This window comes from Cyrtonyx montezumae, unplaced genomic scaffold, assembly GCF_038088225.1.
Source record: "Cyrtonyx montezumae isolate F1298 unplaced genomic scaffold, pur_monq_1.0 scaffold_43, whole genome shotgun sequence".
Taxonomy (NCBI): domain Eukaryota; kingdom Metazoa; phylum Chordata; class Aves; order Galliformes; family Odontophoridae; genus Cyrtonyx; species Cyrtonyx montezumae.
Genome location: NW_027072049.1, coordinates 1,186,792 through 1,212,893, shown reverse-complemented (window position 1 = coordinate 1,212,893; position 26,102 = coordinate 1,186,792). Strand labels below are relative to the sequence as shown.

The 26,102-nt window shown below is 43.0% G+C and overlaps 2 protein-coding genes across 3 annotated transcripts; one reads left to right on the top strand and one right to left on the bottom strand.

Annotated features, from left to right (window-relative positions):
- Positions 1–880: 880 nt before the first annotated feature.
- On the bottom strand, positions 881–16,174 carry DDX42 (DEAD-box helicase 42). 2 transcript variants are annotated; one of them, XM_065747268.1, is made up of 18 exons: positions 16,097–16,174; positions 14,546–14,782; positions 14,092–14,242; positions 13,457–13,518; positions 12,663–12,699; positions 11,122–11,271; positions 10,746–10,850; positions 10,052–10,171; positions 9,369–9,545; positions 8,768–8,896; positions 8,118–8,217; positions 7,803–7,850; positions 7,149–7,246; positions 5,592–5,868; positions 4,733–4,959; positions 3,414–3,524; positions 2,764–2,865; positions 881–2,149 (listed from the first exon to the last, which is right to left on the bottom strand). In XM_065747268.1, the coding sequence occupies exons 2-18, from the start codon at positions 14,764–14,766 to the stop codon at positions 1,481–1,483; spliced, it is 2,784 nt and encodes a 927-aa protein (XP_065603340.1). In that variant the 5' UTR covers positions 14,767–14,782; positions 16,097–16,174; the 3' UTR covers positions 881–1,480. The 2 variants fall into 2 exon arrangements, with proteins under 2 accessions (XP_065603340.1, XP_065603341.1); XM_065747269.1 differs by lacking the exons at positions 12,663–12,699; positions 14,092–14,242; positions 14,546–14,782; positions 16,097–16,174 and having other exon boundaries at positions 13,457–13,520.
- A 2,085-nt stretch (positions 16,175–18,259) lies between these two features.
- Positions 18,260–25,656, top strand: CCDC47 (coiled-coil domain containing 47). Its single transcript, XM_065747281.1, has 12 exons — positions 18,260–18,532; positions 18,658–18,765; positions 18,885–19,059; positions 19,318–19,439; positions 20,015–20,080; positions 20,946–21,047; positions 21,698–21,808; positions 22,387–22,472; positions 23,435–23,493; positions 23,761–23,870; positions 24,033–24,200; positions 24,478–25,656. The coding sequence occupies exons 1-12, from the start codon at positions 18,275–18,277 to the stop codon at positions 24,556–24,558; spliced, it is 1,446 nt and encodes a 481-aa protein (XP_065603353.1). The 5' UTR covers positions 18,260–18,274; the 3' UTR covers positions 24,559–25,656.
- Positions 25,657–26,102: the final 446 nt, after the last annotated feature.

Genomic DNA, 26,102 nt, shown 5'->3' with positions numbered 1-26,102 from the left:
GTTTGAGGTAAAAGATGGTGAGGGAAAAAACATGGGATTATTTTCTCAACTACAACCCAACCTTCTGGTGAAAGAAAGGGATACAGTCAGATCTCCAATCTCTATCCCAAAGCCAGAAGAGCCAAAGGAAAAAGTGGAGAATGAAAAGCACATGCTAGGTGTTTTGTCCCAGTAATAAAACATTTACTAAAGCAAGCAGAAAGCAAATGCACAGCGGATAAAGAAAACGTCACAACGTCACAAAAACCTGACAGCTTCTGACACTTCTCCCAGCAGAAACAAAACAGAGGTGAGCACGGATGTGTTTCAACACAAGAGCACCTCCTTACCTTCATGGTGCAAACAAAAAAGAAGTTAAAAAACGGATAATACAATGAGTTAAAAACGGCCCAGCAAGATTTTACAGTTGTAACTACACGTGTCCAATATGGGGCAATATTTGAGCTGTTCCACTCCATCAATTGCTTTCCAGGCTCTCCCTAAAGGCTTCTGAGCAGCAGGTCCCCGAATTTTGGAACAAAGCCCCTTCATTTAGCTTCATTTCATGGGGGGGGGGCACCAGATTTTGATTGCTGTGGGCATATCTACATTTTTTTTCCCCTTTTTTCTTTGTTCTTACTTTGAAGAAAGCAATCAGCCCTCTCATAACAGAGGGTGCATAGGCACAGCAGAGAGACATGTTTGCTATGCAGGCTTCCACTGAAATGAAGGTTATTGGGAAAAAAAACAAAACAAAAAGAGGTTCCTTACAAGGAAAAAAAGATACCTGGGCAATAGGATTGCTGTACTGACCACAGACTAAGCAGGGAGTTCATCCTCCACTTGGGAAACTGTGGTTAATTGGGCTGCAGAAGGATCCCCTGAACAGCTTTCATCATAAGAAACTAAAGGAAAGAAAATTCAACTTGCTCCATCCCACTTAAAGCAGTGAAAATTGATACATTCTTAAGTGACAGGGAGAGATGGAAGGGGCAATCTGGAGGCCAAAAGTTATTTGGGGATAAAAGATGATGTGAAAAGAAGAAACTGGAGAAGAGCTCACCGTACAGAACAAACTGCTGAAGGGTTAATCAGGTGGGTCCTGAGCATCTCTAGATGGACTGGTTTCTAAGTGGGTACACTGGTTAAGAAAAGACAACCTGAAACAGTTCCTTATTGTCCCAAGGACATGAAACAGCTTCTTTCTTGTCAAGAAGATCTGTTTGAATCCAGCAGAGTTATTTGAGCACTGAATATTTAAATGCAGAACCCAGGTAAGCTTTATCAAAATGATTTCTTTTTGACTAAGCATTGCATGTACACATCATTAGGAGTGAATGTCTGCAGATGTACCAGTGCAGATGTGCACGGGGAGTTTGCGTGGCCTTCTTCTCCTCCTCCCCCAGCTGCTCAACCACCAGTTACCAAAAAACCCCAAGAAATCCTCTGGAAAAAGACAAACACTACCTGCAGGAATTCCAGGCTGTGGAGCACCACCTTTTTAACTGTCCCATCGGCTCTTCTTACGTTTTGGGGGCTCTGGGACAGCAAACCCATCTGTCTTGTTGTCTCGGCTGTTGGCATCCTTCCTGTTCTCCCCATTCCTGCTCTCGTTGTTCCTACCTTCACTGCTGTTCCTGCTGTCAGTGTTATTGCGACCGCCGCTCTCGCTGTGGCGATGGCCGTCCCCGTGTCGGCCCTCCCCGTGGCGATAAGTGTCACTGTAGCGACCACCTCCTTCTCCATGGTGCTGCATGTCATTGTAGCGACCTGCTCCTTCCCCTCGGCGTGGGACCTCACTGTGCCGACTGTTCCTGCCGTCGTTGTAGCGCTCCCTAACAATGCCACCACCGCCGCCGCCACGAGGGGCGCTGCCGGGGCCCTCCCGATTATTGGTGCTGGGATTTGAGCTGTTGTTGTAGCCCTGCGCTCCCACGCTGGGGAAGGTGGGAACGCTGCTCAGAGTGGCGGTGCTGGTGAACCCCGGGACGCCCTTTGCTGCTGCAGTGGCCGCGATGGGGCTGTCGGGATGGGCGGTGTTCTGCTGTGCTGAACTTGTAGGTACCGAGTTCAAGCTCCCGGCGCTCGTCCAGCCACTAGCACCGGCAGCAGAGCTTCCAGTCTTTTGATTATTTAAGCTTGCAGCAACGAAGTGGCTCTTATACTGAGACTGCCAGGAAGAGATGCAAAGATAAAAAGAGCACGTTTGCCTCTACGCTGCAGCACAGAGCACACAGTCACCACGCATACACAAGTCTGTCTTTGGGATGTCCGCAGGAGAGAGAGTTTCTAAACAGCCAGCCTTGGGATGATTACATCCCTGCTGTGCCTACCAGCACAGAATTAGTAGCTTACATCTGCATTCACACAGAAACAAGGGAACTTCTGTATTGTGGGGTTAACTTTTACGCTCAGGAGGAAGCGTTCCCTGTTCCCTGACTCTTCTGACTGCAGTTACACTGTCGCTGCTAAGCAGCCCTACAGGATCAAGCATAATCACAAACAGAATCCAGAAGGGAAAAAGAGCAAATAGGCAGAACACAAAACAAATCTGGCAAATGAATGTTGTACAGATATGTTCAGGCCAGCCTGCATGCTAATTCTCCCACTTCAGTTTATGCCCCAAATGAACGAGATGTGGCTGCAACTACCAAACTCAATTTCCCCAAAGTCAGCAGGGTTTCTGACCTTTTGAGGGAGCAAAAAATTGTTTGGAACTATCACTAATAAATGTTTTCCACCTTATTTCCTTTCCTCTTGAGTTAGAACTTGGATTGAACCAACCTGAAAAGCTGCTTTCATTGCTGTGAGTCTGTCTCCCATTGCTCCAGATGATGGCTTGTATGCTTCGTAGTTACTCATCACACTGTTGTTGTTGCCACGGTCCTAATCAGAACAAAGGACAACTGGAGAGATTTATCCAGCAGAAATACATGAAATTTTTCCAAACCTATATTTCACTCTGCACTTGAGGAATACATCCACTGAGGATCACGGACCTTCAGAGAGCACTGAGCAGCAGCAGTTTGCCCTATGATCTTAAGGAAACAGAAAAGCAAAGGTGCAGGAGGTCTAAGCAACTCACTATTCAGCAGTCTAACCACATTTACCAGCTCCCTACAGTAAAAGCAAAATGCAATCAGATGGTGGTGTTCACAGATGTCACAAGCATGACAAAGTGTGAACAAGACTTCAGCTGTGATTTCTGGAATAACATGAGCATGATGCATGTCCAACATGTCTGCAGTTTGACTCTGCTCCTGTAAGTGCTGGCAATGTTTCCCTAGTATGGACAGACCTATGTCAATTAGGGAAAGCAGAGGTTGTACTCTAGTACTGACACACATTTTTACATCAAAAAAAAAAAAAAAAAGGCAGTCTTAAGTTTAAAAGATCCAAAAACCGAAAACAACTTCTTCAGTATCTCTACTTACAGAACTTTCTGATCCCAGCCCAGGACGCTCACGATACCCTAAGCCACCACCACCAATATTCAGCTTCTTGCCTTTTCCTCCTTTGAAACGGGATTTCCGGAACCATGGGTTCTGTGCAAAAGAAAAGCAAAGGGGAACAACACAGGGAATAAGAAGCTTGATGAACACAGGCAATTAAACTTCAAAAAGAAGGGTTTTGAGCATTCTGAATGAAAAATATGAAGCACAGTTTCCCAATCCATAACACAGCTGTTGCAAGGGGATGGGACAGGGCAGACTACACTGCCAGGTAACTAAGCTGTAGACATTCTGGTCACACAGCTTCAAAGCTTTTCCTACCAATGCTCCTAAAGAAGACTGATTTTATGTCCTGAGCTCTTATCTACATTGAAGTTTTGCTGGCTTGCTTCTTCTAAACCCAGGAATAAATACCATTTCTAATGTCATTCACTTGAGAGGTCTGTATTTACTCATACCTGGGTTGAATAGATTTAGCCCATTGGCTGGCTAAGAAATGGAAGTTCTGCCAGTGAAACTTCCTGCAACAATCAATGGCCAGGAGAGAACAGCCCAGCCAGACCTCCCATTGCCACGTTTTTGAATAATGGTTAGCTACATCTTTTCTCGTGCCTGGCAGTTTGTTCAGACCCAAGTAAGCCCATAAGTCAAGTCACTCAGCTCCTATCCTCTCTTCTGACAGGCAGCCTATGGAGCTGTGCATCACAGTGTTACTTCTGAAAACGCTGCCTCTGTATGTTAGGAATAAAACATTCACTTCTAGCAGCTAGCATCCGAGCTGCTTGGTGATGAAGTCAGAATTGTGTAATTCATCTCTGAATGTGAAGATTACCAAAAAGCTTTTGCTCCCTTGCAGCTACATGGCCAGCAACTTCAGGAGCTGACAAGCACTGTGGTGCAAGTACAGTCATACCTATATACAGCAAGCCTGCAATACCTATATGCAGCACTGCCGAGCAACAACCAGCTCAGTCTGAATGAACCTGTAATCATTTTCTAGTTTAGCTTTCAACTAACTTGCATCTTCTAGGCACCTGCCATAAATGCAGAGCAAAAGTCTGACTGTAACGAGATGCCAGAGTAGGCTACACACTGCAGTCCAAAATCACCACATCTCCCTTTATTTCATAAGTTATTAAAAACAAACAAAAAACCACTACCAAGCCTACTTAAAAACTATACAGGTTGCCAAAAGGACACTGAGAATGTACAATGGAACCCAAAACAAGTCTCTGAGTGCCTGATTTTCTGTCAGCTAATGATGAGCAACTTTCCTCTACTCACAAAGTTCTGTTTTGTACCTGCATTGCTAGATCCAGCAGCTCTTTGGAAACGTGTTGATTAGCACCTTCCAGATTCCTGACAAGATCCCCAGCAAAGTTGCTGTCCTTGGGAGTCAGCAGGGTGTAGGCAACTCCCTTCTCGCCTGCTCTGCCGGTACGGCCGATTCTGTGGGTGTGTGTGTCTATGTCCCGAGCCACATCATAATTGATTACAGTCTTAATGGAAGGAATATCTAACCCACGAGCTGTAATAAAGAGCAATACAGTGGTAAGAATCATTACCCTGAAAGGACTCACAGCAGTGCCATTCATACCAGCACATCATTCTGCTCCACCATATGAAAAGTTTCCACAAGATCCTTTGTAGGTTAAAACTCTTTGTTATCTTAAGTGCAGCAATATCATTCATCACCAAGCTCACAGGACTGGAGATGGAAGATATCACTTCAAATAACTGCTACTTCAAGAGAGAAAGAGGTCTTTATTAAAGGACCTTGAAATTCATTCTTTTTCCAGCTAAACATCCTGGTACAAAAGCTACTCTAGAGAAGGCCTCAAGTGTTTCCACCTCCTCTTCATATAAGCATGAAGAAATCTGTCAGCTGATTAATGAGTAGCAACTATTTCCTTCAGAAGCAGCTTATTGACTTCGTGTATATTAAAATATCCATATCTATATACATCTGTCACTAACTTTAACATCACCAGGAAACTTTAAAAATAAAATCCCTTGCTAACACTGTGTACTTCTGAAAAACATCTGGGAAACAGCGTGCAGCAGGTGTAGAAGTCAACCTTGTCTCCCACTGAACTCTGCTGCCTTTTCAGCTGATACCCACCCCCTGCATGAGCTGCTGCTTCTTATCAATTCACATACCTGCTACGTCAGTAGCCACCAGTATTGGGATCCCCTTTTTCTTAAACTCTGAAATGACTTTATTCCTCTCGCTCTGGTCCATGTCACCGTGAAGGAGCCCCAGGTTGTGATCCTCCTGCTTGAGGTTATTGGCCAGCTCTTCAGCATTTGCCTTCTTAGTGACAAACAGCAGAACACTCCCAGAAGATGTGAACTCCACGAGGCGCCGTGTCAGCCAGTTCCACTTGCTGGGGCCAGAGGGGAAAATCTCCACTATCTGAGTAACATCTTCATTTGCCTAAGGAGAGAAATATGCAATGATGCAGGCAGCACTGCAGACAAACACTGACAGCAGAGTAAAAATTGGGAATTTATACCAATTTTGAGAATAAAGAGTCCATAAGCAGGGAACTGGCATTCTGTGCCAGTAAGCTGTCTTCTGCTCACTTAATGGCTGACCACTTTATCTTCACAGCACAGAGAAGGCAGGGTAGGAGGGCTACTCTTTCAAAAACCTGAGAAGCAAACTGCAGTTGTTGATGTGATGCAATTTAACACTGGGTTGACCTGAAGACAGGTACTTAGAATTTAGATGCTCTTGTGACAGATGCTACCAATGTGCAAGAGCAAGGCTTGAGGTGGAGAGCGTGCTCATCAGTGAAAGGCATTCAGATGGTGGTCAGATAAAGTAGGTCTGTGAGCTGTGACTGTCCATTGCATCACAAAGAAAGGAGGTATAAACAGACTCCCTACATCACTGAAATAATAAAAGTGCAGAGGGGTGAAAAGCACTATCTGAAGTTTCTAGGGAAGATTTGATTTCTACACATTTAAGTGCTAATTATCGTGAGCACTAAGTTCTCAGACTAGTAATTTAGATCAAAGAACAGAAACTGACTGAACGAGGTAAGCTGCTCCTTCTCTTAAGCAACGTTTAAGAAAAACAGTTTCCTAGAAAGACAAGGCTTCAGGTAGCTACTCATTTTTTATTATTAAGGGATATCTCACAGGGATAAAAAATGCAGAGAATGTGCTGAAAATAGAATGATCAGAAAGCATCTTGTGAAACTTCACGACAGCACAAAGTCTCTTCACAGTAAGTGTGCACCCACCCACTTCACTGACTGTGGTAATACGTCTGCTGACAGTTCCCTTACTCTGGCAAGCAACTATAGAATCCACACTCCCAGGTAACCAGCTGAAAGGTACTGAAGTTTCAAATCCTCCACTGCAAAAGCTGTCACTGTTTTATTTATACTTATGAGACAAAGCAAAAGGATATACCCACTGATTCAGCCTAGCAAACAAATCAATCACTGCATTAATGTTGTTTCACTGCATGATGAAACTCTTCCATCATCACAAGAAAATGTGCTGGCAAAAAGCTCAATAAAGTAAAAAAACAAAACAAAACAAAAGAACAGCACAACAATAAAAAATAACAAAAAGCAATCTACAATATTCTTTGCTAAACATGAAGCATTTCCTTCTAAATTTATGAGATGACTACTGCACTTTAACATAAATTTCAGACAATGGTATGATTCATTTCTGTGACTGCCTTCAAAGCATGATTACCTCTCCAATGTCCCCCTGCACCACTCGGATTGGATCAATCAGAATATCTCGGGCCAGTTTCTCAATCTTCTTACGGAAGGTGGCACTGAACAAAAGGGCTAAAAGGAAAACAAAAACACAACAGTATTTCAACTCTTTGAAAAAATAAATCTTTCACAACTGTGAAAACACTGCACACATGTTATGAACCTGTAGGACTGTTCTGTATGTCAATGATCCAAAGCTACAGCCTCTCTCAGTTCTAAGGAAAATCAGAACTCACACTATGAGAATTCCTCAAAGTGGAAACACATTTTGTATTTGAAACAAGATGTGAATAATACATGGCATGCTGTGAGCCTCCTTTTATCTCTGTTTAGAACATGGGATCTCAAACTATGTGAATATTAATTCAGCTGATCATCCTTCCTCTGAATAAAGGCTGCAGGGGGATTACAGGCAGATGAACAATCTGATTAAATGCTCACACTTCACAAGCAACCTATCCCAGCAGCTCACAAAGAGACTTCCACCACTGGAGTCCTGCAGAAGACCCACTGGATTTTCTGTTCTTGACACAGCCGTGCAATCTTTGTTCCAGATTCTTAACTGGTAGCCCACCACACAGCCTCATTCAGCTCCCAGTGGTTTAATCTGAAACATGCTCATACTCACTCTGTCTGTCCGGACGCACGTGGCTTGCAATTGACCTGACCTGGTATTCTGAAAAAGAAGGAACAGACTCCAATCAACGCTGTGTGCTCGTTAGTTAGTGGAATAACTCAAAGTGCAGCTTTGCTGCTTTGTTTAACAAACAGCAATAGAATGAATGAATGCTGAAATTAGATCTTTAAGTATGAGATTTTCATGTAAAATATTTCCTAAATGCATTTTCCAGTATACAACACTACAGGAGTTACAAACAATCACACTGAGCAGAGAAACACACACCACTACTTCCCAAAACAGTGACTTCTGTTCAGAACGTACCAAACCCCATATCAAACATTCTGTCTGCTTCATCAAACACAAGGTAAGTGACTCTTTGAAGGTTTGTAGCTTTCTTTTTCACATGATCAATCAAACGACCCTGTTGGGAGGGGGGGAAAATAAAAGCCAGTTTGTAAGCATATTAACAAAATGTTAAAATACACAACCTTAGAGCACCTAACTGCTTTTATCCTCACCAGAGACACAGAACAGAAAACATCTCAGGAAGCATCAATTTTCAAGGCTTAGAAACAAATAACTATATCTCTCATCAACTACATTGTCCAAGCTGAACTTCAGGGCCAGTTTTTTGAAAAGCAGCAGTGCTGAGATCCAAAAATTGACTGTTCTTCACATCAATTACACTTTAATTGGGAACTGACTATTAAAACCTCAAGTTCTTGGTGCAGAAGTTATTCACGTTGCTTTTTTTGCCCAGAATCCTGGCAAATAGCCACAATAAAACTCCCCCCAACAGCAGCCACGCAGTTTTGCACAAGTTTGCAACCAGCTTTTGCAATAAGCAAGGTCATTGGAGAACAGACCTCATTCAAATCAGTGGTTCAGCATGAGCACCCATTCTGATTCAATGTTTCAGCTTCAATTACAAAACAACAGGACAACTGTACTGTTGGTATCAAGGCACTTACAGGAGTGCAAACGACGATCTCTGCCCCCTCCTGGAGGGCTTTGGCTTGCTCCCACATACTTCCTCCTCCATAGACAGCTACTGAGCGCAGATTGTACGCCTTTCCAAAGCGCTTACACTCAGAATGGATCTGAGGATTTTAAAGAGCACACATCACAGCTCATGTTACACAGATCTATGATACCTTAACAACAGAGCCCAGCTCCCGAGATCCACTTTTCAGCTCATGAAATTACTTAGAAATCTTCAGGGCTGAACACTTCAGTATTTGTGGACAATTCCCATTCACTTACTGGGGAAATGTATTTAGCCATCCAACTGCATTGTAAGCTACAGGCTCTATCCTTCCACACGTACAGCTTGTGGCAACAGACCCACAGTACACTCAGTACTTAGGAATAATTAGGGATCACTGTGTAAAGTTAACAATTTAAAATTTGTCATGGCCCTTTGAGAAAAAGCAGAGAGGACAGTAAGCTGACACTGGAGGCATGTGCAGACTTCTTTCAAATACATCACTGATGTTCTCTGGCAACTTCTGCACAGAATTTTGCCTGCTGTAGGAATGCTGTATGGCACATACATGCTTTCTAGACACATACCTGTTGGCAAAGCTCTCTGGTTGGGCATACAATCACTGCAATGGGGCCATCTCCTGGTTCAAGCTCCTTTTGATCCATGATGTGAATCAACATTGGCCAGATGAAGGCTGCTGTTTTTCCACTTCCAGTCTTAGCTATCCCAATCATATCTCTGCCACTCAGCGCAACTGGAACACCCTAAAAATAAGGACATTTTAAACCCATATTCTACCTTGTTTTACATGAATAATTCAGGTAAAAAAGAAAACTGCTACAGGGGACTCACAGCAACATACGTGGATTCATATACAGTTTTATTGCCAAATTCAGATTGCCTTGTTTTGGAGGCTGAAAAGCAAATGTTTGGGCACACTACAACATCCTAAGAATATATTTATCTGGTCACAAATGTGTCCTGTCCAGCTGTAAGAATGCTAAACCAAAGTTCTCCAAGCCTATCCTTGCAGTAACCATTCTGAGTGATGAATGCAGTTCATCCCCACTGCTGCTATAAGGACCTCTCAAGTTTTTAGGAAAAAAATACAAGAATAAAAATACACAAAGCTAGTTCCCTAGAAAAATAAAACATTTTCTTCTCTGTGACAGCTTGGAAACTAGAATTGTATACAACTTCATATGCACTAAGGACCTTTTCACATATTCTATTAGCTGCATTTAAAATGTTAGGGAGTAACACTACTCACCTGACATTGGATAGGTGTGGGCTGGGTATACTCAGATTTCCTGATTTGATGCATAAGCTGCTCATCAAATCCAAAATGAGCAAAGCTACTGCCTGGTCTTGGAGGAGCAGCACCAGAAACCTTAAAAATAAAAACACTGTTCATAGAAAACAGTAAGACAATAGACAAATACATCTGTACAGAAATGATAAAACGTACCTTTGCCTCAGATATTTTTTATTTTTTGAGTAGAATTAAGTTTAACTTGGTACAAATTCCCTATGTGTTGTGCAAACAGGACTTCCAGATATTAAAAAATAAACAAATATAAATTGCCAATGAACACAAGCTACTAAAAATCACACCTACCTCCTTGTATAACTGATCTCCTTCCTCCCCATATTGTTCCCTTCACAGGAAGCCAACACACTAACATGTCTCAAATGGGAAAAATACCCAACTCTTGCTTATTTTTCCCAGTTTCAGTTCTGAGCTCTGTGGTTCTTTAGCAAAAGTGCACCTATATAACTGGCAATCTTGAATGCCCAGAGAATCTCAGAGACAAACTTTCAAGAACTGCTGAGGAAAACCAAGCTCTTTCATATCAAAGTCATTGAAGGTGTTAAGAAGCTTGGCATTCAGAACCTTTAATTAAAACTGCTAGGGCAGATTGAAGCAGAAAGATCCCAAGAAGATTGCTCTGTGACATGCTTACCCGCAGATTTAGCTTGTGCCGTAACTCTACCACCTGCTGTGGGGTGAGACTGGTGATCTCTTCATGCTCATCATAGAAATTTTTCTCAAAGGGAGGATATTCAATCTGGAAGAGTAATTACTCAGTTAATCCAAGACTCAAGATTCCCTCTGAACATATCTTAATTTTGGAGGGAAAGCTTTGAGGAAAAGTTAATTGTCTGCAATATCACTGATTTATTATGAAGCAATTATAAGGATTATTAGTAAGACTCGAGAGGCATAGCAGTGAAATGTCACCTGACAACACTGATACACATGAAAGGAAACATATTTCACTCTTAGTTCCTGCTTCCTACAATCCCTCAGACAGAACAGAATGGAAAATAACTTCCTACCTCTGAATGGTCAATAGGTGGAAGAGGATCAATGATTTTTTTGGACGGTGCAATTGGATTCCCATCACTGTCATACTCCAGGTTATCTTCTTCCTCTTCTTGGACCACACCAGCAGTGGGGTTTTCAGCCATGTAGCGAAAATAAGCTTCCTGCAGCAAAACATATCAGTAAAATTGCATACAATAGGATGCAAAAACACAACATGTGTTTAACAGTGTAATAGCTAGATGGCTGTTTTCACACACATCACTGAGAAACAGAACGTTCACTAGGACTGGTTCTTCTAATAAATATCAACAGTTATGCCCAGAAAAAAGACGAGAAGAAACAAAGGAAACAACTACAATATTCAGTTAGACCACAAAATGCTTTTAAAAACAAACAAAAAAAACCAAACAACCTTTTTCTCTCACAGGTCTGCTTAAGTTTCTTCCACCAAAACTTGCAATGCTTTAGTAATAGAAGAATCTATTCTTATTTCCACATGATCAAAATACAAATGCTGTAGGTTACCCTGTATTTACCTCTTTTCCATAAACAAACTATGCTAAAGTTTCTCCTCTTCCCCTAATTACACTCAAGAAATGAAAAGTCAACTGCAAATGGGAAATAAACTATTTCAGGAGTCCTTTGACACAAGCCCAAGTTAGAAGTTGCTGTCACATGCCATCCTCACAGCTCAGAAGTCACAGAATCCCATTTATGTCTCACTGGCACATCAAGACATTCTCATGCAGAATCACCAGACTCAATGGACTTTCTTCAAGCAAAGATTTATGATCAGACTTTTAAAGCAAGGCTCAATTACAAAGGAATGCATACCACCATCTGGCTTTTTCATTCACATGGCCAACTGTCACTCAGACACTGGAATATGCACACAGTATATTTGCTTAGGAGCTGTCTGCAGGTATAAGTTACTCTAGCTTGTACTTAAGCATGGCTACCACTCACCAAATTGGTAGCAAAGGCCTACATGCCCATCAAGCCTTCCACTTTCTGCATTACTAAAAGTACTGTGATTAACTACAGTTTGGTAAGAAGGTACATTTTGAAATGAAGTACTTCCTTTTTGTTTATTATTCTGTTACAGTGACACCTACAATCCTCAAACAGAACTGGAGCCACGCTGAAAACAAAGAGCAGAAAGCCTGATTCTTGCCCTCAACAGACACAAAATTTCACTGCAAATAGCTTCCACAGTGGTGCTCCATATTAGTTGATTCAGCTCATCTGAAACTTGATGAGACCCTCAGATTAAAAAAAAAAAATCTGCTGTACAGGAAGTTGGAATTCAAATTGGCTGAAAAAGATCTTCTCAAACAAAATAATAAAAAAAAGAAGATTGTCTCTAGTATTCTTCTTTTTTTAATGAAACACCTAGAAGGGTGGAGCCAGCAGGGCAGCCCCTAGAGCTTCCTGCTGAATTGTCCCGGTACTGTGCATGACACTTGAGTTTTGTTTGTACCTAGTAGTTATGTATTTGGGGAGGGAAGATAAAAAACAAATAAGAAGATAGAAAGACTGCATAGGAACTCACTTGGTCATCTTCCTCTTCAATGTCATCTCGAATACCCCTGGAAAAACAAGCGGAGAAAAAAAACTTCCCTGCAAGTGTTCCACATACTCAGCTCCATACTTTCAATTGATTAGTGCTGAGCTCCATATTTTGTGGAAGACACAACACTAACAACTCAGTAACATTTATAATCCCAACCCATGGATTTTTCATCTTTGGTGTCAACCATAACAGCGACCCTGCAAAGACTTCATTTTACTTCTATTAACGAGACTGAAAGATTAGGATTCCGTCTTCCCAGTAGAAGCCACATCAAAGATCATCCTGGTCTAAGCTCTCGATGCTATCAGATGTCCCATAACTGAAGAGGAATATGAGCCAGGAAGTGCAAATCCAGTTCAGAACTTCCCCAGGTGGTGATTTGGATCCGGTGTTCTGTTTCAGGACCATGTATAATCTGATCAACCCCATGCAATGCAATGCAAGTCCTACCAATGTTTCTGACATTTACATCAAGAACCATCAGCATAATTATTTACCTTGGCCAAAACAGATAGATAAGCTGCAAAAACGTAAACTGCTTAAACTCCAAATTTAGTATCCCAATTGTCACATATTACCTAATGCATCACCTTACAGGGAACATCTTAAAACCTAGTTCAAGTCTGGAGGAGTCTCCAGTATCTCCAGAACTATGGTACAGCAATACTGTTTCACGTTATCTACAGAACAGTGAACATCAACAAAATGCATTGGAATTTTCTTAGCACCACACAAGACATGGTTAGGCATGGGAATTACAGTAAAGAACTTACTTAGCATTCTTTTTTTCCTTGTCTTTATCCTCCAGTCTCTTCATGTCTCGAGCAGCTTGATCCTAACAGGTTATAAAATTGTGAGATGTTAAAAAAGATAACAATATGATAAAAACCAGGGAGGAAAAATTGTTCCTACGTAACTAGACCACCATGCCACAGAGACAATACTTTCTCAACTAAACCTTCTCTTGTGCCATATCCTACTACATTAAACAAATTCTCCAAAGAATAATTTAGTGTCAGTGCTGTTGAAAAAATACATGTTCCACACTCCTCTGGAAAACACTGACAGAATCCAGTTAAGAATTGCAGCTAAGGAACTGTTTGTGATAAATCATTTCCATTCAGGTTGCGAAAGACACACAGATCCTCAGTGCTGTACTCAGAGGTGCACAGAGATGTTGTGTAGTCTTAGCATGCCCAAAACATGCAGATAAGCTACTGGAAATTGTATCAACTACCTCCCCGTTTAATTCACCTTTGAGTTCTAATTAGCAGCATCTTACATAAAAAACAAATGCTAAGTGATATTCTGAAGACAGCTGCCAAAGCCATGACTGGCATTTGCTGCTCCTGACTGGAGAGAAGCACTGCCATGTGAGTTAATAAACATTTCATGAGCTGGGTCTTGCCTCCACTTCAGCCATGAATGCCTCCAGAGGATCATCATCACTGTCAGAGTCTGTTGATTTGGAATTAAACTGCTGACGAGTAGGGGAATTCTCTGCAGGAATGTATGGCAAGTCGACATTGCTGTTATCTTCCTCTTCATCCTCAAAGTACCTGAGAAGTAGCAGACATCAGCCCAGTCAGCACAGAGCCCGCAGCAATGCACCTTCTTTCAGGGTTTCTGAGTCAGGTTTCCCATGCAGAAAAGGATAATAAAAGTCAGTGCATACAAAGGGCTTTGCTGCAGGTGACCACTCAGGTTTCTTTGATATTATTGCTGTGTTAGAGTATTCATTTTTGAGCGGGCTTTTCTAAATACTGAAACCTCATAGATGTTACAAATACTTTCATTGATCTTAGAAACTGTAAAAGACCAAAGTGTTGGACTAGAGAAATGCAAGAAATAACCCTACTTACGCATTTTCTTCATCAAAATTTGCACGCTTCGACCCAATTTTGTAGAATGAAGGCAGTTGTGGAGGTCCCGATTTGGAAAAAGCAGCAGAAGAACCAGCTGTTCCAAAAGCACTGTGAGACTGCTGAGAAAGCTTAGGCTCCTCTTTCTTTCCAGGGGTTATGGCAAATCCACCAAAACCAAAGCCTCTCTTTGTACCAGGTCCACCTTTGTTCCAATTCATGGTGCCCTCAATAGATCTGTTAAAATCAGAACAGATAAGCTAATGCTTTTGTGCTTTAGGCAGGTATTGACAACTGTCACAACTTCTCTTGAGCACAGTAACCTACTTTCATGACAGAGACACCTGGGAACTTCAACTGACAAAACTCTGATTTGTTCCCCAAAAAGGATTTGGCCTTCTATCTTTTCTTGTAAGTTTAAGTGTATCTACAACCCGAAGAATAAAGCAAAGCCGTTCACTTCTAAATCAGACTGTGTCCCTCAAATACTACTTAAACAAATGCTGCTTGTCTTGTTTGTTTTACATTTTTCATTCTTGCGATATAAGACAAACAAACCTAAAGCTGGAACCTGCAACACAGGAGAAACAACACTTTCTATTTAAAGTGATTTACTTTGTTTGCATGATCAAGTAAGTCATATATTGAAGGCTGCCAGAAGAAGTATGACCCCCTTGCTTTCTAGTGTTTTGGAACAGGACAGCCCAACAGCTACAAGCCTTATTACAGAGATTCTCACATTCAGTGGGAACCACAATGGCAAAAGAAACGGGTTTTAAATAATCTGAGAATAAATAGTGGCTGCTGCACCCTGTGCAGAACATGTAGCAGCTCGGGGCTTGCTTGGTAAATCTCGAGCCCAGAACACAGGGCTCACCTCAGGGCAAACTCTGCTTTTCAGTTCCCCCTAGCAGCTGCTGATTGTCCTACCCCGCTATGCCTGCAGCTTGTCCACCTGTGTGAGTGGCATTCATAGGAGATCTATAGGAACACACGCGGGACGGATGAAAGCTGCCATGCCGCACTTCTGCCATTAACAGCACAGCGGGCAATCTTTTTTAAGTTACAACGTCTAAATTTAGGGTCTCTTCCTCACTGTACCAACCCCAGAGAGACAAGAACCGCCCGTTTGATCTGTCACGCGTGTGAAAAGCTCCCAAACGGTCACTCTGCGCACGGAGCGTCACCCGGGACGGCAAAGGGGCGCAGAAAAGACCGTGCAGCAACGCGGGGCTCGGCTCCCCCGCCCCGGGAAGGACATGCCAGGAGCCCCTGTGCGGACCACCGGACCCGGAGCCGCTGTGGAGGACCCGGAGCGTCGTGCTCCAGCAGCGGGACAGGCACAGGGCGAGAAGGGGGGCACTGCCCGCCCTCCCCCACGGGCCCCTCACGGCCCTTCCCGCCCGCGGGGGCGGACCCTTTGTGCGGGCCGGGCCCAGGCCGCTCGCCGCCGCGCTAGGCCTCAGCCCCGCAGCGCCCGCAGGGATGTGCCGGGGGAGGAGCTACCGAGCTGCCCGGCCCACCCCGCCCGCCCTCGCGCCCCTCACTCACCGCGCGGGAAGCGCAGCCGCCGACCACCACTTCCCCGGTTACCGGGGCGGCGGGGGGGGTGGAGACGGAATGTAGCGCCGCACCAACGTACGTGCGTGCGTACGTCCGTACGTCGTGCGTGCCACCCTGAGGTCAGCGTGGCCTATCGAGCATGCGCGCTTGCGGCGGGTGAAGGCGCAGGTGAAGGGCGGTGGGGCCGGGCAGTGAGAGCTCTACCGGCAGCTTCGGCGGCAGTGCGTGCTGCGCATGCTCCGCTCTCGCTACGTGAAGCACGTAGCGCTGCGCTGTTTACGGCCGTGGCGGCGGGCAGGGCCTGTGCGGTGCGGCGCCGCGTGACTCAGGTAAGGCGACCTCGGGTGGGCTCAGTCTCCGCTCTCCCCTTGATCCCATTCCACTACCGGCACCGCTGTGCCCTCGGCATGGGCAGCTCGGCTCTGAGGGCAGCAGGGCTGGGGCTCTCGGGCTGAGGAACGGGAGTTTGGATGAGTTGAGGGATAGGGGAGAAGGTGAGCGTGGCTGTGGGTAGCGAGGGCTGCTTGAAGCCTTGCTCTCCTCCACTCGTGTCCCCGGGGGTTGTGGCACCGGCTCGGTGTGAGCTTGGGCCTGGCGGGGTCACGGCTCAGGGGCCGCCCCTGAACGTGGGGCCGGGCCGGGCCGGAGGCAGCCCTCGTTAGGAAGGCCGCGTCGTGCGGAGCGCTTGTTGAGGTTGTTTAAAACGGGTTCTGTGCTGCGAAGAAGGCGGCTGTTGCGGGCTGTGTTCATGCCCACCCATGCCCACCCGTTTCTGCGGGCTTTCCTTTGTATGAAGTTTTGTGGGGTACTTTGGGGTTAGAGCTCTCCCCGTGAAACCGCAGGGGTTGGGCTGAGGAGGTGGCCTGGTTGTCCAGGTGTCTGTAACCTCGGAGTACCAATTCTGTCATAAATAACAAAGCAAATCATTCTTTGTTCTAACGTTTAAATTCACATAACATCGTGGCACAGACAAACAACGTGCTGGGTTCCTCAGTTCTGCTTTGCTGAACCTTGATTTGCACTCTTGTGATTGTGCTCCATTTGGGTTTTTGCTTGAACTGAAAGCCTTTGGCACAGGAGTCGATTTGAGCTGTCCTTGTCATTCACGGCAGCGAGTGTGTGGTGCTCAAAGGAGTGCCAGTCAAATTTAGAAACATCTATTTTGAGCTTTTAAGGGAACAGTCTTGCTAATGTGCAAGTTCCCACTCAGATCTGGTTGCAGGAGGGAGCAGAGAGAATCTCATAGCCGAGCTTTTTGCAGCTGATCATCCATAGGTGCTTGGGAGATGCAGGAGTAGGGTTCTCGTTGCCTTCTGAGACCCTTAGGTTGGACATCAGTGGTGTAGAGCTGGTGGTGTGCAGTCTCAGTGAGAGCCTGGGCCTGCTTCAGGCTTAAGCAAAAAGACATGGGAAGCTGAGGGCAAAAGAAGCGAAACCACCAAAAAGAACCCCAACAAATCTCTGCATGTTCCTGGTAGATATGGAGAGAGCTTTGATCTCATGAGCCCCTTTGTTCTGTTATTTTGGGGTCTGGTGCAATATCCATCCTCCTTCCACTTTTTTTTTCATTGATTGTTCAAGAAAATGTTTCTGTGTCTGAGCAGGAGTAGCAGTGGGATGCTCTGGGACTTGATTCTGGGCAAGTGATCTAGAAGGTTCACAGATGAGTAGTTTAAATTATCAGAGGCCACCAGAACGCTGCTGCTTAAAGTAAACAGATTAAGCACATTTTAAGATTTACTGCTGTAGCACGTGCACTTATCTGACTGCGTCCAAATGCTGATTAATGACACAGTGTGTGTTCTCTGAAGTGGCTTGGCGACTTCGAGGCGCTCTTGGAGAGGCGTTTTATAGCAGCACGTCTCTGCTTCTGGAGCTCGTTCATCTCAGCAGCTTGGCCAGATGTGAACTCACTGCTGCCTCAGCTGCTTCTGCAGAGGGTCTCATACCTCACCATCCAAGTTTTCTTCTAAGAATATTTGCTCTCTTTGTAGAGAAGATGGCAAGGTGAGGCAGTTAGATTGCTGTTGCTCTGGCCTGACCCCAGCAGTGTTTTGAAGCTGTGGAAGTTGGGTGTTACTGGAGGTGTAATGTAACTGGTGTCTCCTAGCATAAGGGTTTTATGTAATGTTTTTGATTTTTCTTTTTTTTTTTTTTTGCAGTAAAATGAAGAATTTATATATCTTTGTTGCTGTCCTGCTCATCCCATGGTGTTTTTCTTTGGCAAAGTATGATGAATTTGAAGATGGAGATGACATTATGGAATATGATGATAATGACTTTGCTGAATTTGAAGATGTTAATGAAGATGCAGTCACAGAGTCTCCTCAGAGGATCATCACTACAGAAGATGATGAAGAAGAAGCCACTGTAGAGCTTGAAGGTCAGGATGAGAATCAGGAAGACTTTGACACCGATGCACAGGTAATCTCCCTCCCCTATGTATTCCCTGATGGTATCTCTGAACCATGCTTTCTTCCTGTGTGCTTTTGGCTTGTGGTTGCCAGGCCTTACATCTTCACAATGCTTTCTGGTTTTTTTTCCTTCAGGAAGGTGATACTGAGAGTGAACCTTATGATGATGAGGAGTTTGAAGGCTATGAAGAGAAACCAGATGCATCTCCTAGCAAAAATAAAGACCCCATAACAATAGTTAATGTAGGTATAAATTTTCATGCTTTTTCTGTATGGTACTTCATCACTTAATTGTTTATGGCAGTATGTCAGTAACATTGTTGGACAAGCACTAAGAATCTTTTCTCATTTACTTTCTCTAGGTCCCTGCTCACCTTCAAAACAGCTGGGAGAGTTATTACATGGAGATCCTGATGGTAACAGGTCTTCTTGCTTATATCATGAATTATATCATTGGGAAGAACAAAAACAACCGTTTGGCTCATGCATGGTTCAGTACTCACAGGGAGCTGCTGGAAAGCAATTTTGCTCTTGTTGGTAAGTTCTGAGGTGATCAGGATGTATTTTCAGTTTATTTCATTAGAACTGCATGATAGCACTAGTGGCAGCTCTGGATGTAGATAAATAGTATGCCAGTCTCCCAGTGCTGAAATTAGATGATGGTGTAGGAGTATGTGTTATTCAGAAACATTGTGGTAATACTGAAGTAATCTAGGAGAACCAATTTCTAAGTCTGTTGACGCCACTTGATGTATAAATGTGTGGGTTTTGGACTGCAGTTTTTTTTTTCTTTAGGGGATGATGGCACTAATAAAGAAGCTACAAGCACTGGGAAACTAAATCAAGAAAATGAACACATATATAATTTGTGGTGCTCTGGAAGGGTGTGCTGTGAAGGAATGCTCATCCAGCTCAAGGTAGGGATGAGTGAGTTTGTCCCACTGCTTAGTTGTTGCCTGTTTCCTGTGTGAGCAGCGAGGATGGCCCAGCTCTGGTCTGACTCAAATTGAAGCAGAGTTCTGAATATGCATGTGTGCAGGGGAAGGTGGTCAGGCAGTCCTGTATTCTGCCCACCAAAGTGGGTCAGAGTGAATGCTTACAGCAAGTGTAGAAAACAGGAAATATAAATAGTGCATACTGAAGAGTCCAGCTGCCATTCAGAGGGACTTAAGCAGAGGAATGGACCAGCAGGTGTTTCAGTGAGGTCTGACAAAGACAGTATCCTGCGCCTGGGGCGGACAGTCCCACATATTAGTTCAGCTCATAATTAGAGAGAACAGAGCCTTGAGCAACTCAATCAAATGCAAAAAGTGGGCCTGTTCTCAAGCAATGTGATTGGCTTTCAAAGTGTTCATCAGAGGTGTTCTCTAAAAAATTAAATGAAATTCAAAACTGCTCTGTTTTTCCTTAAGTTCTGCTACTATATGCCAATGAAGACCTTTATTCTAAGTATATCTATCAATATTCTCAGTTGAAAATCTTGTGTTTCTAGTTTCTGAAGAGACAAGACCTTTTGAATGTTCTTGCACGCATGATGAGGCCAGCTTGTGACCAAGTGGTATGTACTCAACCCTTTAGATTAGCTGTGATGAATGGTTGCTTTCCTTTGTTGTGGCTGTGCTGCTTTTTGTGGTCTTTATAACCCTCAAGTGCACTGCTGGGTATCTTTGTGCAGTATTCTGCACCTTACAATTCAGTATCTGCAAGAATTATTCATGTTTCTTTTCTGCTGATAAAATGCAAAGTGATGATGACTGTTTTATCTCTGGATTTTACTGAGCAGTTTGCATAGTGCTCCAAGACCTCATCTTCATAAAATGCAGTTTTATGATCTAAAATAATAGTTCCTTTGTCTGTTCAGTCAGACAGAACGGAGCTGGTTTTAATGCATACACTGGCATGCACATTCTGTTTTGTGAAGTCACTGTTTGCTTTGTCCTTCCCTCTCAGAGATGAGGGGAATGCCACAGAAATGCCAAGAGAGATTATGTTTTGGTCTAACAGTAGTGTTGTGTGCAGTGAATGCTTTTTCTATGTGTTTATAATTGTATTTACTTCTGTTCATTAAAAGAACTGAATTTAGGTATGGGCAGATGCTCATAAGCAATGGATGTCTGCTCTGCAGAAGAGGCTTACAACTCTTCTGTGAAATCACTGTCATTACGATGTAGCATTATAATTGAATGCTCAGAACAAATGAAAAGCTACCTTTCCCTAAGACACACCAAGAAGTTTTAATTTAACAAGCTTTATCTCAGCTGTGTGTGGCCTTGCTTTCACTTTGTTCTTTGTGGTTATGAAATAAGATGTCAGTTGAACATTGAAGGAGCAGAAATGAAGACGTGGGTCTCCTTTTGCCTGGTAGTCTGAAGACAAAGTTCATTTAGAAGTCTGATCAAGGTTAATTACTTTCTGCCCTGCAGCAAATAAAGGTAACAATGAATGATGAAGATATGGACACTTATGTGTTTGCAGTCGGAACGAGAAAAGCACTGGTGCGACTTCAGAAAGAGATGCAGGACCTGGTATGTGTGCTCACACTGGAATAAGAAGTTCTTATATCCCATTCTTTTAATCTGTTTCTTTAGGAGGAGGTTGGAGCATGCTGTCAGGATACATGCAAGTCTTGTTTCACCTCATGTAATTTGCACAAATGACTTAGTTAAGGGTTCAGAAGTAAACTTAATTAGTGATGTTTAACATGGAAAATTTTGGGTCATGTTTTTACCTAGTCTGAAATCAAGAGACTTTCTGAATGTGCAAGCTCCAAAGCTTTGCAAAGAGTCCACTAATAGCCAGTGATTTGCAAATCTCTCTTAAAGTCCCAAATAACAACACTAAAGTGTGGTTGGCAGTACACCAGTAGTTTATCAAAGAAAATATGCAAAATACGTTAATCCACTTCAAGTGTTTTGGTGTGGATGTATTATAATTGTTCTGTTTTTCCTTGAAGCACTCACTTTTGAAGGGAAATAATAACTTAGACTACATGCATTGATACTACAGGCTTTACTTTGTGCTTGAAATATCCTCAGCCAAGCGGAGTGCCTAAGTTAATCCATTTCTTGTTGTTTCTTATTGGGTACTTTTAGGGGTCTGATTCTGATTGAACAGTTTGGTGAGATAAGCAGCTTGCACGGTTGTATTATTTTTATTTTTTCTCTGTTTGCATTAGAGTGAGTTCTGCAGTGATAAACCCAAGTCTGGTGCAAAGTATGGGCTTCCAGATTCCCTGGCTATCTTGTCAGAGATGGGGGAGGTCACAGAGGGAATGATGGACGCAAAGGTAATCTTGAGTGAAGAAGTACAAATACTCCTTGGTGCTTCGGGCACTTGCAGCCTGTACAAAAATTCTAATCTTAATCTCCTTTAAAAATCACAATAGATCTAAATGGCCCTAGTGAGATCTAGAAAAATCAAGACCGTAAAGAAAATTAAGGGCTGGAAGAAGAATGTAGTTGTCAATTCTTTGTTTTTACATAGCAGCTGTTAGTCTGATCTATGAACTGAGGACTGGAAACTTCCTTTCAGAGCTTGCAAGTTAGCTCAACAGCCAGATGAAAGCAGGGCATTATTCTGTCCGTGAGCCCTCAGTGTTAAATTTTGTTATCAAATGAAATGGCAAAACCCAAATGAGAGTTAAATACCTAGTAACTCTGGAGTTGCTCACATTGATTCCAGACATTGAGGCCCATTCTAGCAATGGCTAAAAAACCTGACCGTTTTAAATTGCAGTGTCACTGTGGCAAGCAGAGCACAAAAATTTTCTGAGTGGTTTGTGGACACACTGGCAAAACAGTATGGAGTGTATAGGCAGATGAAGGTGGTGGTCATAGGAAAAACTAACCTCAGTTTCTCTTTTAGATGATACATTTCCTCACACACTATGCTGACAAGATCGAGTCCGTCCAATTCTCGGACCAGTTCTCCGGTCCAAAACTTATGCAAGAGTAAGTATAAAGCTAGATCTCTCCTACTGTAACACAGAGCAAAGTAGAGGCTGACAAACTTGCCTGCAGTGTGCTGCTGGATGGAGTGCACGTTAACTGGGAGCAAAGGTGAAACAGCTGAATAAATACACTCCCAGTGCTTTCAATGCTGCATTAATTTAGAAGTGTAAGGTGTTGTATTGCCTGGAGTATTTATCTTTGTGTGCTGGTTACTCTATAGTTTGTGCAGCTCCCAATCTGTGATAACACCTGACTGTTACAGTGTACACAGCTGCATGAAAAACAATTGAGTAATCCCTCTAAAGGTGTACCAGAGTTCAGGAGGCAGTAAATAACCTTGCAAGAGGAGTGGTTGAAAAAACGTGTTTGTCTGAATGCACTGAGAACTCAATTTGAGCAAAGTCTGCAGTGTAAAAGAAAAAAAAAACACCAAAAAAGCTGCTTAGATACTGCTGTTCCAGTTAATTCTCAGATCTGTTTCTGAATTGCACAGATGCAGAATTTTTTGTTTCTCTAAGCTTTATCTTGAGGTACTTTCACTGCTGCCTCAGAATTGCCAAGTAGTGGGTGCTTTATCCTACATCTTAATCACCATGTAGGCTTTTGTAAGGGTGGGACCTCCTCATGGGCATATAAATAAATGATTTGTATCAAAACTTGAAACTGCCCTCTAAAAAAGGAACACAGTGTGATTTTTATAAGACAAAATAGTGTCTTGTGCTGAAATGGCTAAGATTTGAAGGCTGTGTAAAATGTAGGTTTGATTTTGTTGTATTAGAATCCTGAACTGGGTAAAACAGTTCAGGATTCTGAATATTCTGAAACTTAAATATGTTTATTTCAATCTCATGTGTAGTTTGCAAGTGTCTCTTGTTTCTTGATGAGATTCCTGACTATGTCAGATATTTTGTGTGCCCTTGTTATTCTTAAATTATTTCAGCAACTTTTTTCTTTCCTACCAGGGAGGGTCAGCTTACAAAACTGCCCGAAACTAAGAAGACACTTTTGTTTACATTTAATGGTAAGGTGTATGTGAGTTGTGTGTGTTTGTGTGGCTGGGTGGTGGTGTGCTTTATCTCTCTGCAAGTCGTACACTCAAGTTTCTCCACCTGTAGAAGGCAATGTTAGAAATGATTTCACTGCATGTGATCAGGATCACTGACTAACCAGTAAATAGAAGGCAGTGGATAAGAATATCTGTTTCTAATGGCGTGAACAATAGAGAGATTACAACCAATAGACAAATCCTGCCAATCTCTCTTAGTTAAAAGAGAACTCTCTATTTCAGTGCCTGGTTCAGGCAACACTTCCCCAAAGGATATGGAATCTTTGCTGCCTCTGATGAGCATGGTTATCTACTGTATTGACAAAGCAAAGAAGTTCCGTCTGAACAGAGAAGTAAGTGGTAAATGCTTTGTGCCTTCTGAATATTGTATAAATTCCAAATGTAAACATTGGATCCTTAATCTTAAAGCTAGGAGTCTTATCTTTCCAATGTAACTACCACAGGTACTTCACTCTGCTAATCTCTATTAACTGTCTGCTATTCTCTGTGAAAAGGGCAAGCAGAAAGCTGATAAGAACAGGGCCCGTGTGGAGGAGAACTTCCTTAAACTGACTCACGTGCAGAGACAGGAAGCTGCCCAGTCCCGTCGAGAGGAGAAGAAACGAGCAGAGAAGGAGCGAATCATGAACGAGGAGGATCCAGAAAAACAGCGTCGACTGGAGGTGAGGTGGATTTTCAGACTGCTCCAAACTGCTGGCATACTTCTTCAGTATCTCCAGGCCTGCCTGTAGGCATAGCAGCACCTGACTTAATTTCTTATTCTGTTCAGTGTATGCTCTCTTTCTGAAACACGTGAAGGCTGTCAATGGGGAACCAGCTCACCTGGTCAGAGATGTGACCCCAAGCACAGCCTTCCTTGTTCTACTTTTCTGAAACAGTGAGCTTGTTCTTGGAATAGATCACTGATGCTCATTGGGATCTCTGTATCCATTCCTACAGGAGGCAGCATTGCGGCGTGAGCAGAAGAAGCTTGAGAAGAAGCAGATGAAGATGAAGCAAATCAAAGTGAAAGCTATGTGACTCCACTGTGAGAAGCTTGTCTCATCACCACCTGCAGGATTTGAATTCAGAGTGTGCAAAGACCTACTTAGCTCCATAGTCCTACAATTCTTTGAACACTACTAGCCATTAAGGGAACTGTTCCTTGCATTGGTGTTACTTATTGAAGTATTACAGCAACACTGCAGGTTTATGTACAGAGCTTTGTCTCAGCAGTTTATTCCTGGTGGTATGAATTTTTGCTACTTGTCTGGAAAAAAAAAAAAGCAATATTCTTAAATGCTCTTTGTCATTTATCCTTCAAAAACATAAGGTTGTAAACACGTCCATGTGTGCTGGTAACATTAATGCTTTGGTTTTAAACTTTGGTTTTAGCTATTAGGAAGGAAGGGAGAATTTCTTTAAATTAAGGGAGGAAAACGGCACAATAAGCATTTACTGTGCATTTATTTGCATCAAGCTTTTAAAGGCACAAAACTTAGCCTTCCATACACAATATGGATACTTCAGGGATTTAAGCCCAGTAGAACTGTTTTTCTTCTTTACAAACAAGGTACTGAAACAATATTAGTTCATTAGGCATGATTGGTGTATGTGTGAAACACATAGATGGTTACATAGCAGGGAATGGAGTCTGTGAGCATTGTTTCCCACTTGTGGTTTTGAATGCTACGACGTTAATACAATGTAAAGTTGTAATGTCAGTGTGTTGTTTCTTTAGGAGCGAGAGTGCATGGTGAGTTAAGCAGCTTCAACAAGCCTCCCTTGAATACTTTAACTGTAAAAACTTGCCTCAAGAACGTTTCTCCTGGTCTTAGCAGCTGCTTCCTAATTGTCTTCAGCACGAAGGTAGGTTCAGTGAAGCATCTGCAATTGCCAATTTCCCCAAGACAGTGAAAACGTTCCAGGGGACATCTGCTCTTGTCTGATAGGCGGTCATTCCAGAGTTTAAGTGTGGGGAAGTGAATGCCCTTGTGCAAGCACTTCACTGAGAGAGCTCTGCATTTTATAAATGCTTCCAGTCAGAAGTTATCCTGTTGCTGTGACAGACTTTGTACAGTTTTGTGGGGAAACAGCGTCCTTGCATTTTCTTGCTCAATGATTTGTGCACACGTTGTTCTTAGGTGATAAAAGTGCGCTGTTGTTGAAACAGCAGTTGCTTAAAGCTCTTGTTCCTGCGTGGGGTTCTTCACGTGGATTTAAATGCAAAAGTCTGTAACCTGATCCATGCGAATGTGTTAAATTTTATAACGGTTGGTGAAGTTTATTTAAAACCAAAACTGATGTAGACTGTGAAATTTTAGCACTATTTAAAGATTCAATACGATCTTGTTTCAGAAAGTACTTTGAAAAGAAATACTGATTTGTGCTCCTTGAAGAAGCTTTCCCCAAGTTCCACGGCAGCTAATTTTGTAATATGAACACTCAGTGAACTACCTATGGAAGAGTAAAGGATCATTGAAACACTCCCCGTCTTCTTTGCTTTGGACTCCATGTTTCTCTCAGCTAACAGTATCCCTAACTCTCAGGTGCCACGGGGAGGGCTCAATGCACGTTCTCTGTTT

Bases quoted from the DNA above. Each gene is read 5' to 3' on its own strand.
- CCDC47 (XM_065747281.1), top strand. From the start codon at position 18,275: ATGAAGAATTTATATATCTTTGTTGCTGTCCTGCTCATCCCATGGTGT. The intron at 20,081-20,945 runs GTATGTACTCAA...TCTGCCCTGCAG, and splicing joins GGCCAGCTTGTGACCAAGTG to CAAATAAAGGTAACAATGAA. The intron at 23,494-23,760 runs GTAAGGTGTATG...TCTCTATTTCAG, and splicing joins ACTTTTGTTTACATTTAATG to TGCCTGGTTCAGGCAACACT.
- DDX42 (XM_065747268.1), bottom strand. From the start codon at position 14,766: ATGAATTGGAACAAAGGTGGACCTGGTACAAAGAGAGGCTTTGGTTTT. The intron at 8,218-8,767 runs GTAAGTGCCTTG...CCCTCCCAACAG, and splicing joins AGATCGTCGTTTGCACTCCT to GGTCGTTTGATTGATCATGT. The intron at 7,851-8,117 runs GTACGTTCTGAA...CTTCTTTTTCAG, and splicing joins AATGTTTGATATGGGGTTTG to AATACCAGGTCAGGTCAATT.